Below are 18,548 nucleotides of genomic sequence, written 5' to 3'. Positions count from 1 at the left end.
AGAATGCTTTGGGTTGGAAGAGACCTTGAAGATCATCTAGTTCCACTCCACCTGCCTTGGAAGGGACATCTCCCAGTAGATCAGGTTGCTCAAAGCTCTTTCCAACCTGGTACTGAACACTTCCAGGGATGAGGCTGCCACAGCCCCCCTGGTCAACCTGTGCCAGTGTCTCACCACCCTCAAAGTAAGGAATTTCCTCCTAATATCTAACCTAAATGTCTCCTAGTTTAAAGCCACTGCTCCTTGTCCTATCACTGTATTCCCTTCTAAAAAGTCCCTACCCAGCTTTCCTGTAGGCACCCTTCTGGTGCTGGAAAGCCACTATAAGGTCTCTCCAGGCTGAGCAACCCCAACTCTCTCAGCCTGTCTTCATAGAAAAGGTGCTCCAGCCCTCTGATCATCTTCGTGACCCCCTGTGGACTGGGATCTGTCCTTTGCACTGGTATCTGTCAAAAAAAACCAAAACCCAGTTTGTTTGGTTAAAAGTTGAAATATATTTCACTGCAACTCAGACTTCCGCTTATTCACAACATAGCTGGTAACGCGGTCTGCAGAAACTCTCTTGAAAAGTAATCTTTTCGCTAACACTGATACTGTTTCGTAGCAGCACGAGTTGCGATACCTTCCCTCCACAGACGGGAATTTCCCTCTACCCCACAGAACCGGAACCGTTCAACGCTTCCCACCAACCAACGCCCTCTTGCCACCGATGTCAGGAACAGCAGCGCCCGGTGGCAAGGAGCGGGGCGAGACACCTCCGGGGTTGGCGAAGCGGCCCTTCCGCGCTGAGGGGACCAGCCCTCCAGGGAACCTTCCTGAGCCTCCCTCCTTCTGTCCCTGTCCCTTCCCAGGCCCCTCCCGCTCCGGGCAGCAGCGGGGCCGTAGCGAGGCCGCCAGGGGCCGCTGAGGACTCGATGTCTCAGGCGAGCGGGCTCTGAGGCGTGGCCCCGAGGCCCGCCCAGCGATGGCGGGGCGGGGCGGGGGCTGAGCTGCCTTTCGAGCGGGCTGTCGCGGGCCGGCAGAACCGCAGCGCCATGGTGAGAGCCATGGGATTCGTAGGACTGCTGGTGGGGCTGATCCTCGTGCCCGCCGTGCTGGTGAGCACCAGCCTGCGCCACGGTGCCCCGCGAACCGAACCGAAGCCGGCCGAATGGGAGCCGGCCGAATGGGAGCCGGCCGACCGAGAGCTGGACGACCGAGAGCTGGACTCTCAACCCGTCCCCGAGAACTCGCTGTGGCCCCTGCCGCAGTGGGTCCACACGTCCCGCCGCCAGCTGCAGCTTGTCCCCGGCCGCTTCCAGCTGGTGCACGGCGCCGGCTCCGCGGCGGGGCCGGACTGCGGGCTGCTGCAGGACGCCTTCCGCAGGTGAAGGACGGCAGGGCCGGGGCGGCGGGGGGGACGCTGCGGGTGGCGGCGGCGGCAGCAGCAGCCGTTAAATGAGGGCCCCGCCGGCGTCTGTGCTTCCCTGGCAGGTACTACGAGTACACGTTCGGACAGTCCCGGCGGCGGGAGTGGAGTCGCAGGCCGCCCGGACTCCGGGCCGAGCTGTCGCAGCTGCAGGTGGTGATCGAGTCGGCGGATCCCGGCTGCCAGAGCTACCCGCACCTCGGCTCCAGCGAGGCCTGTGAGTACCGCACACGGCTGCTCCTGCCTTCCTCTCGTCCCGCAGCTTGCACACATCGCTAGCGCTCCTTGCCCAGTCAAGTGTCCAGTTTAAAGCCAGCTGATTTTTTTATTTTTTTATTTTTTTTTAAGGAACAGGAATTCATAGGCTTACTGAGGTGCTCGAGAACATTTCACAAGAGTGTCAACCAGAAGATAATTCTTGCTCTTAGTGCTGTGAGAAGTGCCGGCCCACAGTGAATCATGAAGCATAGCCTATGATTCCCGCAGTTCATTCAGCTCTTTTACCTGCTGTTATCCCTTCTAGTAACTGTCATTAAGAATCAGAGGCGTTGAAACACCCTGTACCCGATTATGTATGGCAGAGCTATGCATAGCAAGAGATCAGCCTTTCTTTCCCTGCAGGGTACTGAGTGAAGGGTGGCTTTGCTTGTTCCCCAGTTTTCCTTAGACATAACTGCATTTAAATCAAAGCTGCCTCCACTGGCTTCATGGTATTCCTATTCTTCCAGGAAAACCAGGAACTGTTCATTGAACTATTCATCTTGCAATGTCATAAATCTACTCTTTTTCTATCAGTAGGTATAAGACAGGGTTTAGAAAAATGATGATCATATTGGATTTGTTCTGTTATACTTCTGTAGGTCTATGACTGAAGTCCAGAATGGAGAACTACTGTAAAATCAAGTCTTCATCAACAGAGAAGTTTCTTAATACTCATAAGGATGAGTTGATAGTATTGCTTCTTGTCTGTCTGGGTTAGCACACAATCTAACAAATTAATTCAATTGATCTAGTTCTGTCTAGAGACAAACTTCTGTACTAGGCAAGGTTGTTGTTTGGTGTCCAGGATGCAGATCCTTAGAAGAAGATCCTTTTAATCTTGGGGCATACATCTGCAGCAGGATTAATTCCACCTGACTAGTAATAGAATTTTTAAATTTACTCAGTCCTTTTTGGCACATTTAGTCTAGTAGTGCAATTTTTGTGTGCAATTGTATCATATATTTCAATGCAAATGAGGTACAGTAGCAAAATTGCAAATGGTTCTCCCACAGTCAGGTTATTACCCTGCTTTACAACTGGATAAACTTTGAACTGTTCTGGGAACTTCAGGTTTTAACCAAAACCAGATCTTTTCTTCTGTCAGGGAATCTGTCAGATCATGTGATTTTTAGTGTGCAGTCTTCAGGACAGTCAGTTTTCCCTTCTGCTGTAGTCGAAGTAGTTTGCAGTTACAAATAACATGGAGTTTTCTTAATGAAGTAAGCTGACCTCTCTGTATTTCAGCAGCATTTTGATTTTTCTGCCTTTAATGGGATACCTTGTTCAGGGAACAAATGCTAAAATACACAGTTGTTGGTCATTTGCTAGACTGAGCAGTTTGACTCCTTTTCTTAGCAGAACATTATAGATCAGTCAAGGACTATCCTATAACATGAGTCTTGGATATGTAAGCAAAGTACAAGTTCTTTCTCACTGGCTTCTTGCCTGACTGTGTGAAAGCTTACAGATAACCCTATAAAACTTGTTCTGTGTTCATTTAAGCTTCGATACATGTTTAGAAGAAGACTCCTGTCTTGAAAGTAAATCCCTGACTGAACCACAGTTTACCTCTGAATGACCCATGGAGATTACAGTAGTCCCCTAAGTTCTTTTTCTTACCAGGAACTTCAAGTTTATGCAGTCATACGGCTTTACATTAAAATACTTTCTTCATGTCCCTGAACAGTTTTTCTTTGATAGTTTAGATAAATGTTTGAACTCTGTAACTTAGAACAAATTGGTCTTTCATATTGATGCAGACCAAATGAATCATTGTACAACAGTTTACCCCTCTGATTTTTATTTTGCAGCTTGAAATGTGTGACCGGTCAGTTTATTATAGATTTGATGTTTTATCATTATTATTATTATTATTATACCAGTCTTCCAGCCCACATGATTCTTTGATTCAATTATTGTTATTTTTTTCCCTTTGTAATTATACCTTTATGACAATATTATTTGACAAGCTAAATCTCTAAAAAAGTATGTAAGCATCATCTATGTAACTGGAAGGTAAAGGGAGAAGTAAACTTCACCTGTATCTTAAATGAAAAATACAATCTTGTATGTTTTAAATCATCTGGGTTCAACTGGACTGGAATTCTGGCCCATGTGCAATATTTAACACTGGCATTATGAAGTACAGTATTTGTTTTATCATCTTACTGGTTAACTTTTGATTATCCAACTAGCAGCTTCCATTATTTCAGGATCATATGAAGGAATGATTGCATGGTATTACCATTAGAAGCAGCATTGGTTAAAATTCAGAAAACAGAAGGAGATGTGACAGTTGAAGAACCTCATTAATGCCTGGTAGTATAGTCCTGTCTGTCTGTGCTTTCTTGATGAATTTTTCTTTTCTTTAGATCATTTAACTGTAACTGAGCCTGTTGCTATATTGAAAGCAGATGAGGTATGGGGTGCTTTAAGAGGTAAGCAGGTACTTTTCCTATAGTTACTTGTTCTAGGCTTATACAAACTGCACATGAGACTAAGAGCTGACCACTGAGCTCATTACTTTATGTGAAGTAAGCTTGGGCACTGAGGCCAGAAGGATACCTAGGTGTGTGTTGGTCCGCCCCTCAGTCCAGATGTTCAGCATCTTGGATCCAGCAAGGTATTGTTAGTACATTCTTGCTGTTCCTGAAATCAGCCAAGCATACCAGATCCTGGATGCTAAACAGCTCTTTGATCCACAGTATGAACAAGTTATTCTCTGACTGCAACATGCAACATCACCAAGAAGACCATAATGCTGAATTGTCTTCTTGCTGGAATATTAGTCTAAATTAGCAGATTTTTTATACTGAATTAGAAACTTCACTATTTCCAGACAGGGCAGGAATAGATTCATGACAACACCAGAAATTCCTACCTTACTCTCAGTAACTTCCATACTATTAAGGATTAATTTCAAACAGCTGAGCTGTAGTGCTAATGCTCAGTATTTGTATATAATTGAGAGTTTTAGTAATTCAGTCATTAATTTCTTTAACTTTGATTCTTAAGCAATTGCAAAAACTGCACTAAAGAGAAACTGAGCTACAAAGCATTCTTTCTAGTTATATGAATGCCTATAGTCCTTATAGTCCTGCTTTTAACTAAAACTTTATGGATAAATACTGGATTGTACTCCAGATCCTTTTCTCGGATTGTTTTTTCCAGGTCTGGAAACCTTCAGCCAGTTGGTTCATGAAGATGACTATGGGAGGGTAAGTATAGCTTTGAACTAAAACTACAGTCCTGATTACAGACACCCACATTCTTGATTAGGTGCTCTTCTAGAAATTGCAGATTTACTACTTTCATTAGGTATTTTTTCAGGAAATGATCCTTGGAAAGCTGTTAACAAAATGAATATCAAGTATTACCTGTTCGAAATTATTAATATAAAATGGCAATTCTAATTTTTTATTCTCGTTCTCATAGTTTCATATCAATGCATCTGAAATTGATGACTTCCCAAGATTTGCTCATAGAGGAATCTTACTGGACACTTCAAGGCATTATTTACCATTGAAATCTATCCTTACAAATCTGGTAAGTGGGTGGTTTCATGTCATTAACTGTGAAGGCTATCTTTTATTGTGTTTTACCCTGAAGTAGGATTCAACTGGAGCTGGTATGAAAGGAGAACCAGTCTCCTGTGTCTGGCTTCTAAAAGGACAGAGTGAACTTTGCACAGTGAAGGTCAGAACATACACCGGAGATGAGCTGCGTGGGTAGACACCGTGATCAGTGAATCTGTAAAGGAGGCTGGGATTTATAGTGCTTTAGTTTTTGTGTGTTTTGTTCTCTAAACCTGCTTGTCTATTTCTTGGAAAAATGCTTTGAGATCCTGACATCACCAGGTAACAAATCTTGCAAATCCTGGCCTCAGGGACAGTGGTTGCAGGAAAATTCAGGTCTTTTCAGCAACTAGGCTTTGGTAGTCTTTTTCTAGGCTGCTAAGAGCAAGCCATTAATTAAGCTGTACAGAGCAAGCAGGGAAACTGGAATTTTTCATTGGAAGCTACAGATTACCTTCATCACATCCCTTCAAAAACTAAAAAAAAAACAATACCCAAAAAAACCCAAACAAAACCAAAACAACAGTCAAAAACCCAAACAAATCATTCTCCAAAAAGCTAAATCTAAGAATTATATACTTCCACCTCAATGGTAAGGTGATTAATTTCTGTAAAGCTCGCTTTTCCTGTTTAATGCTTCCCTTTTCTTTTGAAATGCTTGTAGCAGGGCTTATTTGGTGATTTGAAATGGGGGAGGCTCCGAAGGAATACAGAGTTTCCTGTCTTCCCTTTTTTTCCTAAGATGAAATATTATTAGACATTTCCTTTCCATTTTGCAGAATTTTGTGAAGCAAGCTTAAGAGGGGCAGGAAGAGAGTGCAGGCAAAATCAGTCGTCATTTCCATTTGCTTCCTTAGACTGTGCTCAGAACTCACCCCTCCATAGCTCTTTATGACTTATTTACCTTCAAGGTCAGTCCCTGGTCAGCAGGCAGGGTTTGTGGTAGAGTCTTAGTGGTAACTGCAGGTGCTTCAAAGACTCAAGTATTTACTTGTGTGAAGACTTGTTGTCTTTCTTGAAAGAAACAAAGAGTAACTTGACTTTTGAGACTTGCGTTTCTAACCATTTTTGTTTTTCTGGAAGTGCTGCTGTTCTGTTCTTGATATGTCTGTCCCTCTAATGCTTTCCCAGAGCTACATTTTAAACCTTTTTGCTAGTTTAAGAACAAGTGTACTTTTCCTCCCACCTTTGTGCCTGCTTGAGTCAAGGCTAACCTAATAAAAAGCCACAGTAGTCCTTTCAGTGACAAATGGTAATCAGATGCTTAAGGGAGCATCAAGTTCAAGTATGTTTAATGTGTTCAGTTTCTGTACTGTATTGCCAGGAAGGACATTGTCCTTCAGGAGGAGGTCAGAAGGCAGTAATTTTCCAGATACACAGTTCGTGGAAAGTTGTTATCTGATACAAATGCATAATGATGTGGTAATGATACTTCTCCTGTCTAATAAAACAAATGAAATAATGTTGGGGAATGGATGAGGTATAAGTTTTGTTTTGGATTTGGTGGGAGTTGCTGAAGAGATTTTGTCACTTCTTTAAACACACAGCTTAGTGGAAAAAGAAAGGGGGGGCACAGAAATAATTGTGTTGTGACAAGGGATTGGACACAACTCTGGTGCAATTACTCAGTTACGTGTAGGCAACACTCCATCTGCTCACAACACACAGCACTTGTAGTGACTCTAAAAAACTTGCATAACTCAGGGTATGTGTGTAACTGTTGGTCTGGAGTCATAATTCCATTCCAGGGAAGAGCCAGGAGGCTGTGAAGGGATCCAGCATGAGTCCTGTGAGGAAGGGCTGAGTGAGCTGGGGGTGTTCAGTCTGGAGAAGAGGAGGCTCAGGGGAGACCTCATCACTCTCTACAACTCCCTGAAAGGAGGTGGGAGCCAGGGGGGGGGGTCGGTCTCTTCTCCCAAGTAGCTACCAGTAGGACAAGAGGGCATGGACTTAAGCTGTGCCAAGGCAGGTTAGGTTGGATGTTAGGAAAAAATTATTTACAGAGAGGGTGATCAGGCATTGGAATGGGCTGCCCAGGGAGGTGGTGGATTCTTCATCCCTGGAGTTTTTTAAGAAGAAACTGATGTGGCACTCAGTGCCATGGTCTGGTAACCACAGTGGTGATGGATTAAGGGTTGGACTTGATGATCTCAGAGGTCCTTTCCAACCCAGGTGATTCTGTGATAATTCTAAAATAATTGTGTTAACAGTTATTTTGATTATCTTCAAGTCCAAAAAAAGGGAAGTACTGATACTGCAATGACTGAAAACACAAGGGGAGTGCTATCCTCTGTGGAGAAAATGTGTGGTTTATTTTGCATGCTTTTGAAATGGATTCTCTCATGCGGTTTAGCTTTTGAATCCCTAGTATCTCAATAGAAAAGCATAAGCCTTACTGTAAGCTAAAATAGCTGTCCATGCACAGAGAATTACCCAGGTAGGTTTTGAAAGTGAAGAAATTCATAAGCCTTTATAGCAATTCTCCTTCTGCCAGTCACTATAGCATGTTTAGATCAAGAGCTTGTTGACAGGAGTGGGGCAAATATATGTCAGAGGAGTGGTGCAGTAGTATAAACAGTCTGGCGCATTTCCATATGTGTTTATAGGGTTTGGTGGAGTATGGCATGCTTTTTCTTTGTTGTGGGTTTTTGGGGTTTGTTGTTTTTTTTTTTAATATTAGTATCATTGTTATTATTGTTGTTATTATTATTGCTTTAGGCATGCAGGTTATGCTGGGACCAGACCACATGTTTTTCATAGGGTTGCTGCAAGACTCTGAAGTGCTTGACTTTATTTTAACTTGACTTACATTATTAATTTACAGGATGCCATGGCTTTTAACAAGTTCAATGTTCTCCACTGGCACATAGTAGATGATCAGTCGTTCCCTTACCAGAGCATTTATTTCCCTGAATTAAGTGACAAGGTGAGTAAACATCACTGGAGGTGTGATGAGACTGTCTGGGAAGATATCTGGCACCTATTTCACAAAACTAAAATGCAGAGCCTACCAATAGGTGAATACAGCTGCCTTGGCTGATTGTGAAACAGTATAAGAAAACCAGCAAGTCCACATCTAGGATCCTACCTGAGTTAACTGTACACAGCACAGTATGTCTGTAGGAAGTCTAAAAGCGAGAGGTTGTTTTCTAAAACGAATACAGTGCAATGTATCTCCTTATTTTCTGATTCACAGAAGATATTGCTAATTAGTGAAAGCCATCATGGGGTTCTTGCTCAGTCATGATGCAGTAGTAGCCAAATGAATGATTAATTAGACTAAGCATGAAGTCTGTGATTCTGTTTTAAAGTTTTTATTAGAATCTGACAGTCATGAAAATCATGTAGGCAGTGGTTTCACAAATTCCATGAAGAATTTTATAGCTCAGAAATTGTAGATTTCAGATGTTGCAGTCATATTGTTTTTCCTAGTAATGGCTGTGGAGCTCTGTCCTATTGCTAACTGACAGCTGGAGAGAGGGACATGGCTTTCAATAGCTTTCTTTCTGAAAGGCTTCTTGCTTACCATTGTCTTTTTTGAGTAACTTGACTGTGCAAATCATTTCCAGATAAATGGACGCCTAAGGCACTATTAATCATAAGGAGTCAGGATGCTTTTCTTGCATAATTTGGCTTTTTGGCAAGCATCTGTTTCACCAGACTGTAAAGGTCTGGGTCATTTTTCACATTTGTTGGCTGTGTGGGAGTGGAATAATGCTTAGAGTTGGTGTTAGAAAACAAACCTGCCCTGATGCTAAGTTGAGCATTGTACCAAAACCAACAGGCAGAAGTGTTGGAAGAAGACACCATTCTTTCTGATTGGCAGAATTTTTCCATTAGTCTTACATGTCATGTAACAAGGGCTCTATATTTCAGAACTAATGATGCAGAGATGGAGGGGATAACTAAACTTGCCTGTGTACTACATAATTGAAAAATATATCTTGCAAGAATCAGATACATTCTGATGTAGAAACTAGCTTTTCTGTTTTCTTCAGAAACTGACAGCTAAAGAGGGAAGGATGGTCTCCTCAGGAGATTTGTCATGGTGTGGAAAAAGGGGTTAATTTTTATCAGGGTTTTTATGGTTTGGGGTTTTTTTCCCATTAATCAGCTGAAATGTTCTGCCAATGCCATTGCACATGTCAGAAAAGGCCAGCTTGTAAAACTGCTCTCCAGTCTAAATTTTAACACTTTAATCCCAGTGTTGTGAGCTGCTTTGTAACCTTCTCTAAATATGAATACTTTCCAGGGAGCATACTCCTATAACCACGTCTATACTCCTACTGATGTCCATCTGGTGATTGAGTATGCCCGGCTGAGAGGCATCAGAGTTATCCCTGAGTTTGATACCCCGGGACACACGCAGTCTTGGGGAAAAGGTATGTCCAAGAAAATATTATCTAAAATATTGTGGTAAGTAGAGTGTAGCAAGCAGATTAACTTGTTAAAAAGCAGCCTGTAAAATGCTTTGAAAGACCCTCAATGAGGGGTAAGCAAGGGGCAGACTCAGTGTTGGTGATGACCTTTACGAGTTAGAGGAACTGAAGTAAATGGAGAGAGCTGACATTTCCCATGGTGGGAATGTAGGATAAGGCACAGATACATTCTGTCTGTCTCAGGTCATTCCCTCATCCAGTAATCCTGGATTACTGGAGTAATAAGGCATTGGCTAGAAACAGTGAGCTGCTCTCTCTAGAGTAGAGATTTCTGCTTTGGAAAGATTCTTTCAAAGTGGTTGATGTTTCTATTAGTAGTAAAGTGATAATCTGCCAGTGTACAAAACGCAGCAAAGTTTGCTGCAACTTCACTCTCTTGTCTCTTGGGTTTCAGAGCAATGCTTGCATTAACAGAGAATGCTTGAGTCTTGTGAGTGGTGGCGTTTACATGAACTCAGGAGACAAAGTACAGAGAGTACAGGGAACCTTGTATCTTAATTCAAGTTGCACTGACTTCAGTTTCACTGTAATAAACCTAGGATGGTTTTGGGCAAAATTAAAAAAGTAAAGATTTTTCTGGCACTTCATAGCTGAGCTGTAGCCATGGGGCTTATTTTATGCTCATCCTGTGGAGGTGTTGGAAGATGCTTCAGGCTCTTCCTCACAAACTTAAAATGAGGGGAAAAGGAACCAGGCAAAACCTAAATTTGTGAGGCACTCTTTCTTGACTCCTTAGTCTCATGTGGTGTTTTCTGTTAAGGAGCACTCATAAGAAACAGTGGCTTCTCCAGTGATAATTGTGGTGGTCTACATTCTCATTAAGAGCAAGGTTCAGCTCCAGGAGCAAAAAGGAGAAAAATCATTTGTTTCTGATAGCTTCTTGTAAAATAGATTTATTTTTTTTTTAATCAGGCATAGGAGCCAGTCCTGGCTTTGACTATGAACCTGGGTAGTTAGGCTTTGTTTGCACCCCAATTCAAGGTATTAGAGAGGAGTCTTAAGGAGCATGAGGAGGGAGGGTAGTTGGGTAGTTGAAGCAATCTAGCACTCTTGGGCTGTTTAGGGGAAATGTGCTCAAGAAGGAAACACACAGCCAGGAGGGTGCTGCTGCTGCAACTGCAGTTCACCAAATAAACTGAATTTAGGAATCCCTGGCCTACATATAACAGTTTTTCTGTTCTGATATTCTGGATATCATGCTGCTTCAAATAACTTGAATCTAAAACCCATGCATAGCTTTGATGTCTGTCTAGCTTTCCTTTCTTGTGTAGAGGTTAATTCCTTACAGACTGATGCAGGGCATCTACCTTGAGCTATGTAGCTATGTACCTGTCTAGGTGGTAAAAAGAATAATAACAAGAGAAAAGAGGCTTCTGAAGCACAGTCATTGTATTTAGCTTTCTTTCTAAATCAATTAAGGCTTTTTTGTTCAAGAAGTCACAAAAACCTGTTTTCCAGGTATGGTCACATGTTCCTTAAATTAGCGTGTAATAAATTGCAAATCTAAAAGTCAGAGTCCTGACTTCCAGCTAGAGATTTCTTCAACCTTGGGCAAGTTGTTTTACTTCATCCTACCTCTATTTGGTTATACTTAGATTACATAAGCACTTAATTCAAATATTAGACTTCTAAATATGTGTAACTGCCTCTTCCTGCTAGCAAAGTTAGCATGCCAACGTGGAACTGAATATCCTCTATTAACTGTTTCTATTAGGTAAAAAAGATCTTCTCACCCCCTGTTACAATGGAGAACAGCCAACTGGGTCCTTTGGACCTGTAAATCCCATTTTGAATACAACTTATGACTTCATGACTAAATTCTTCAAAGAGATCAGCAGTGTATTTCCAGATGCATACATTCATTTGGGAGGAGATGAAGTGGACTTTAATTGTTGGTATGATGACAGTTCAAAAAAATAAATATCTAGTGCCTCTTAAACTTGCCTAAACATATCAATTACAGAACTCAGTTGCTTGAGACATCTTTCACTGCTTAACCCAAAGACTTCTCTTCCTACTTTTCTATCTATTTATGGGCAGAGCATTTGTGATCCCTCAACAAGCAAGTGATGGTGTGCAGAATTTTGCTGTGACTAGTAGTTTCACAAATGTTCAACTTCTTTATGAAAATTAAACTGGCAGGAAGGAGAACTAGTGTGGTGGGAAAATGGTATATAAAATAATTATCATTAAAATGTTGCGTGTTAATGGAAAAGCAGTTCTTTCCATTGATTTCTACCTTCCAGAAAATATGCTAACATTAAGTATTACAGTACTGACTCTTGTGTGCTTATATTTAAAGCATTGATGTATTAACAGAGTTCTTCAATTGGCTGTGGGTGTTGAATATTTTGGAGTCTCTCTGATGGAGAAACTAGTAATACGGAACTTGGAGCAGATCTAGTTGGATGAGTATTCAAATTGGTGTAGCTAGTACTTGTGTGTTCTGTTAAAACATCAAATCTGAACACTCAGGACATGCTTTTAATTTTTAAAAATAAAGAAAATTTCTGACATGTTTTATCACAAAAGTTTCATTTAGGGATGTTTTCCCAAATTCTTGAGGTCACTCCCATAGATTCCATGGTACTATGGCTGCTCAGTTTCCAGACCACCTGGAAGCTTTCCACAAAGTCCCAGAGAAGTCAGGAACCCCAGAGCTCTTAGAGGCATCCTGCCAGAGAGTGCTTCAGAACAGGACTCTGTTAGGTCTACCAGAGAAGTAGGACTACTGGCTTGATTTCAAGTCAGGATGAAACTGCTTTGAAATACTGGAATCATGTTAGCCTTCTGCTTCTGCTCTCTTGTGCTTTCCAGGCTATCAGTGTGCTTGTGCATAGGTGGAAATGGTTTAAAACAAACAAACAAACTAACGAAAACAGGTTTTTTAACTTACTTTGTTGTTGTTATTTAAGGAAATCCAACCCAGAAGTGAAAAAGTTCATGAAGAAGCGAGGATTTGGCTTTGACTATGCTAAGCTGGAGTCTTACTATATTCAGAAGTATGTTGGTTCTTTAATTCTTACTCAGCTTTTCACAGCCACTCTCTGAGGCTGGTGTTGAGGTGCAGACACTGAAGCTTATTTTGATTAGCCTGTATTGTTTTCAAAAATTGCCATGTACTGGACACTAGCTACTTAGTTTTATTTCTTTTGTCCTTCAATAACATGGATTTAGACACCTGTATGAAGCTACCTGCTGGTAATTCTGAAAATCAGTTTGTGTTACTGCAGAAACACATACACATCTCCTTATACATGGGAGAGCACTGAAGGCCAAACCTAGGAAAACCTGGTTTTCCTTGGTCTCCTATGCAGTGCTGGGGAAGGCTCAATGTGCCTTAGGGTAGAAGATGTCGATGCTTCCTGTGATCCATTGACATTCACAAACATAATCTCTTTTCTAAATTCTAGGATTCTGGACATTGTTTCCTCCTATAACAAACGATATATGGTCTGGCAGGAAGTGTTTGATAACAAAGCGCAGGTAAGATAGGAAAATAAATAAGGTACTATTGCATAACAGCATAATATTGTGGGAGGCTTCCAGAGCAGAGCTGAGTTTAGTAGTTACTTTTGTGTCTCATCATTTAAAACAAATCTGCTGACTTTAGTAGGTCTCCCCAGGTGTGAGGCCTGTCTTGAAATTATCATCTGTTGAAAACGCAAAGTAAGTGGAGCAGTAACACCAGCAGTGAAGTGCTTTCTAAAGCTGAACACAGATAATATAATAAAATATAATAGGTTTAGAGCATCAGAGTAAAGGGTAGGAAATTTCTATGACTTTCCAGATTTTTTTTCCTCATGACTGTGTGTCAGTACACCAGGTGCTCAGTGTTTCATAGTTGGTCACATAACTGGTATATGTAGCAACACTCTTAGGGCATTAGCCATAGTGTGACCTAGAGTTCAGTCTAGTGTGAACTCTGCCTTTATTTCCCAAAACCAGCAGAGATCTAATCAGCTTTAGACAAGTGGGGAAAAAGACAGCAAAAGGTAGCCTCCAGACAGTACCTCTTCAAAACAAAATACCACCCTCCCAGTTTTGAAATCCATTGTTGTTTTTCCTGATAACTTTAATTAATATTGTCTTTAATGGTTTTTTGGGTTTTGTTTTTCCCTGTTTTAGCTGAAACCAGACACTGTAGTTGAAGTGTGGATGGGAAACAACTATGTTCATGAACTGAGCAGTGTCACTGGAGCTGGATTCACTGCTATCCTGGCAGCTCCTTGGTACTTGGACTACATTAGTTACGGGCAAGACTGGAAGAAATACTACAGCGTTGAGCCACTTAAGTTCCCTGGTTTGCTACTTTTTTGATATGCATGTTCTGTCCATGAAAGTCTTTAGTTCACGGTGAGGTGTAGATAAAAAGAATAAGAAGAATAAGCCCATACAGAGTGGTCATGCAGTCATTATAGTCAGATACACTGTAATCAAAGCATGGGATGTCAGCCAGAACTCTTAAATTCTCAAGTTAAAAAAATGCAACTTCAGTTTCTGGCAGGAAAAAGTGTTGACTTCCTCAATCATCTTGCCACTGGTGCTTGTGTGGGACAGGATTGGTGCTGGACTAGGTGGACATCATGCATTAGGGAGAACATTGGGCAAAATGACTGTAGGTCAACAGACATTTAATTCAGATTAGCAAGCTTCTAGAGGGTAGATGATTCTGGAAGAAGATGTTCCCTTTCTCTGGCAGAAGCCAAGAGAAACATGCGTTACCCAGGGCTTTTATTTTGTGCAAGGTAGCTCTCAGAGTTGATTACAGAGATCACTTGACTTCTGTTGCTTTTCAAAGAATGTACTGTGTAGAAGTGAATGAACAATTACAATCAGGACCAAAAGAATGCTGGCATAAAAGTTAAAATCTCTTCTGACAGAGAAACGGATTTCTGAAGTGGATTGTCTGTGCACATGGCCTGGTGGTTCTCACATCCAGTAACAAAACTACCACAATATTAAATCAGTGCTTAGAATAAATACTTTATATGATAAAGCAAACACCTGAACAGCAATCCCCTCTGAGGATTGGAAAATTAAATTTTAACGTGTGCCTGCCCTCTGGGCAGATAGAAATTCTAACTCTCTGCTTTGAATTCAGGATCTGAAGAACAGAAAAAACTTTTAATAGGTGGAGAAGCTTGCCTGTGGGGAGAATTTGTGGATGCAACTAACATCACACCAAGATTATGGTACAAACTATTTTTATCTTTGTATTTTAGAAGGTCGGGTGCAAGGAGCATTAATTAATCCATCAGGACCATATGTTAATGGGAACTGTGCTCTGTACTGAACTTGGCCAGATATAAAAATTAATGCCTCTGGATGTTTAAGACCTGGTGTTAAAAACTGAACTCCACCCTTGGTTATAGACTATACAGACTCTAAACCTCATTACATCTTTACAGGCCTCGAGCAAGTGCTGTAGGGGAAAGACTGTGGAGCAGCAGGAATGTGACCAACCTGCAGGATGCCTACAACAGGCTGACAAATCATCGGTGCCGCATGCTCCGGTAAGGTTAATACCTGCCATAAAGGTTGGTTCCCATGCCTTATAGCCCAGGGACTCCAAGTGTAGGCCTAAATTGTTGGCCTGTAAATGCAGGGAGGAGAGCTTGTAGCCTAATGCTACCCCGTGTGTTTGTGTGTCCTCAGAAGAGCAGAGAGGTTAATACAGTATTTCTAGACAGTTTTGCAACGAACGTGTTCAGAACTCATTAACTTCCTTCAAACACTGGAACACTATGTGACTCCTCTAAAGGAAAAAACACCATGATTGACCTGTCCCAGACACAAAGGATATACAAGGATATGTGGGAGGAGTATGCAGACTTAAAAAAGGTTTTTTTTCCTATTTTTTTATTGTAAAAATTAAAGACATGCAGCAGGTAATAAGGTGAAGCTGTTTGCATGAGAGGTGAACTCAAACGAGGTATTTTTTCAGGCATTATAAAAACACTGAAAGGGATGGATAGGGAATCCTTGAGGAATTAAATTTTATTTATGGTTAATGTAAACAAAGTAAATTTGTTACATACTCTTTTCTGCAGTTCTTCACTGAAAACTACCTAGAGAAGTTACTCATCTTTGTATATATCCAGTTGTAGAAATGAGTGATTTCCAGGTCTGAAGTCAAATTTGTCTCCACTTCTTTTAAAAGTATACAGTCACAGAGCCTTGCAGGTTTTTCTGAATGCTACTGCAAAGTTGGACTGTAGCAGGAATGTAACATGCCATTTAATTTCTCCAGAAAAGTTTATGAAAAATCCTTTATTGAAAATCCTTGAAGTATTTCAAGGTAGATACAAATCAGCTTGTTAGAAAACAATGTAAGATGGCAGTTACAGTCAGCACTCAAATCTCAAGCACTCTGCTCATATTCCTGTAGGTGCCTCAGCATGATTACCTTTTGGAATCACTGACTTAGCTTACAGCATGAACAAGCTCTTGTAATCAACAGTTACTGAAAGACCAGAAAGTTTTGACTTGCTGGGTTTATTTCAAGGTGGTTTTTAGATAATGGTATAGGAAAAGTTACATGCAAATTGTGCTTAATCAAGAGAAACATAGATACATTAAGAGGAATTTAGCACATGAAAAACAAGATTATTAGGCTTTAAAAAAATTGTCTCTTATTACTTAACATGATGGTGCATCTCTTGATGGGTCAGAGAAAATACTGATAATGCTGAACAGTGAAGTGTACAGTGTCTGTACCTCTAGGATTAGGGTCAACTAATCCATGCTATTTCTGCAGCTGGTTAACTATTGGCACAGCTCCATCTTACCCCTTAATCCTTGCATTGGTATTGCTGTACAGGGCACTGATCAGTACAACTTCAGCTGCTCTGGTAGTGCAAATGAGAGATGCAAAATGCAGGGGCAGGCTAAGGACTACTTATTCTCTCTCCTTGTTGCACACTTCTTCCTTTAGCCACCTTCTGGTGCTTAAAGGCTGAAGCCGCTGCTGTTGAAGCAGCACTACAAAAGCAGCAGCTTCTATTCAGATCAAAAGTCATGTTCCTCTAGAGCAGTCTAAATTGCAGTGAAACAGTATTGCAAGAAGAGAAGCAAACAGGTGGACATAAATTGGAGAGTCCAGACAACAACCCTGCCTTTTTTGAAGGGAAAGTCTTGCTTAGGGGCAAGAGTTTAGCTGAGCTGTTTCATTAACCAGTTTCTGCCATTGCATCTCGCAAGTGCAATTAAACACATGAATGTATCATCCTACACATCACTGTGGCAGTACTTACACAGGTAGCTTTTCAACATCCTCTAAGCAGAAATTTGACTAATACTACTTTTAACTCTGAAACTATTGGGATGCATCTTCATGAGTTAGCTGGTTTTTTTTTGCCTTTAAGACCACCTGAGAACAGAATAATTTATGTTAATATAGCTGGAGAAAGTCTCATTTACTAAAACTGGCTCCTCAAAAAAAAAAAAAATTACATAGAGCTGCATATGAAGGAAGCATTGGGGAAGGGGGGAGTGTGCAAATATCAGCTGATTCATATTTTCACATTATGATTTCAATAAAAACAATAGATTTTGCAAAACATCATGACAACTAGCTCCTGAATATGAGTTTTTCAGCCTGTTTCCTAGTTTTCTGCTACATCTGACTGAACAACAGAACCAAACTTAGCAGAGGTACGATTGGGTGTACAATGGGATCACTTTTCACTCCCTAAGTCGGCCATCTGTTACTCCTTGGAAGCAGGCTTGTCTACACAAAGGTTATACCAGAGTGAGGGCCAGGATCTCTCTCTTCAGCCTACACAGCCATCTGGTGATGGATTATAATCATACACGTTGCACTTTATTTTAACAGCCGGGGCATAGCAGCTGAACCTGTGTTTACTGGATACTGTGCCCATGAAGCAAGAAGGGAGTAGTGGCTGAAGGGACGTACGGTCACCAACCTGAAGTGCCTCGGGGATATGAATATATGTGCATGCAGTTTGGTACCTGAACTTAGATTTAAAATAAAGCTATTTGGCATTTTCAAAGAAACATTTTGTGGTTTAATTTTCATTAAAAATGTAGATTCTTCTCTTTAAAATCCAAAAACTTGGTATCAAGTTACCCCTTACAGTTTCCTTACAGTCTCAAGTTGAGGGAAGATAAGAGTAAGATATTCTTTAAGTAAAGAACAAACTATAATTTTATTTCAGAGTATCTTATCACTTGCCACTTTTCTACCCCAGTTAAGTGGAAATCAGAACAGACTTGTAATCCATTACAAATCAGAACCTTACAGTTTACACATCACTCCCCCTCAAGAGTGAAATAATAATCTTCCCACAACATACACCAAGGTGGCAAGTAGGGATCACTGACCTGGGAGAACTCTGCCTTTATTCTGGATTGTTTTTGCACGTATCTTTCTTAATTTGCAGAAGTATCCATTCCACTTACTTGCCAAAGCAAACTCAGGTAGAAGTTACACCTAGTCCTGAACTCAGGTTCAAACTGGTTTCAATTTGGTTTCTAATACTACAGGAAGTAATACTTTCAGTTGCAGAGATTAAAATGCTTACTAACCGTGTTCTTTTATTGAGCTGAAAACAAATCATGATGTGGACTGCCAAGACTGTGAAGTTATTTCATTTGTAGACAAACTTCAACAGTCCCAGCGACACATTAAGGTCTGCTCAGTGCAAACAGCTATAATTTACAAAGCAGCAAATTGTAGTTGCATCCCATATAGTTCAGCTGCTTTGCAAGGCCCAGGCTGTGGCAGAACAGTCTTTTGAACCTTCCCTTGGATAGTTAAAAGCACAGTTCACCCACACAGCTGCTTCTTCATCATTTACCACAACCAGCTGGTCCCAGAAGAATATACCGGTGTACATAAAT

At 41.1% G+C, this 18,548-nt stretch overlaps 1 protein-coding gene across 1 annotated transcript; it reads left to right on the top strand.

The window, feature by feature from the left end:
* The first annotated feature begins 966 nt into the window (after window positions 1-966).
* Window positions 967-17,696, top strand: HEXB (hexosaminidase subunit beta). Its single transcript, XM_030467850.1, has 14 exons — window positions 967-1,366; window positions 1,474-1,625; window positions 4,042-4,107; window positions 4,841-4,887; window positions 5,105-5,215; window positions 8,069-8,170; window positions 9,497-9,626; window positions 11,398-11,578; window positions 12,599-12,685; window positions 13,097-13,169; window positions 13,812-13,986; window positions 14,788-14,878; window positions 15,095-15,199; window positions 17,521-17,696. The coding sequence occupies exons 1-14, from the start codon at window positions 1,035-1,037 to the stop codon at window positions 17,582-17,584; spliced, it is 1,716 nt and encodes a 571-aa protein (XP_030323710.1). The 5' UTR covers window positions 967-1,034; the 3' UTR covers window positions 17,585-17,696.
* Window positions 17,697-18,548: the final 852 nt, after the last annotated feature.

The sequence above is a fragment of the Calypte anna genome, chromosome Z, assembly GCF_003957555.1.
Source record: "Calypte anna isolate BGI_N300 chromosome Z, bCalAnn1_v1.p, whole genome shotgun sequence".
NCBI classification, from domain to species: Eukaryota; Metazoa; Chordata; class Aves; order Apodiformes; family Trochilidae; genus Calypte; species Calypte anna.
The sequence above is the reverse complement of the archived record's forward strand: the minus strand, read 5'-3'. Positions and strand labels throughout refer to the sequence as shown.

What these genes read in the sequence shown, in the direction of transcription:
- HEXB (XM_030467850.1), top strand. Translation starts at nt 1,035, where the DNA reads ATGGTGAGAGCCATGGGATTCGTAGGACTGCTGGTGGGGCTGATCCTC. An exon ending in CCTCGGCTCCAGCGAGGCCT is followed by an intron (nt 1,626 to 4,041) that starts GTGAGTACCGCA and finishes TCTTTTCTTTAG; the next exon opens with ATCATTTAACTGTAACTGAG. An exon ending in GAGTCTTACTATATTCAGAA is followed by an intron (nt 12,686 to 13,096) that starts GTATGTTGGTTC and finishes TCTAAATTCTAG; the next exon opens with GATTCTGGACATTGTTTCCT.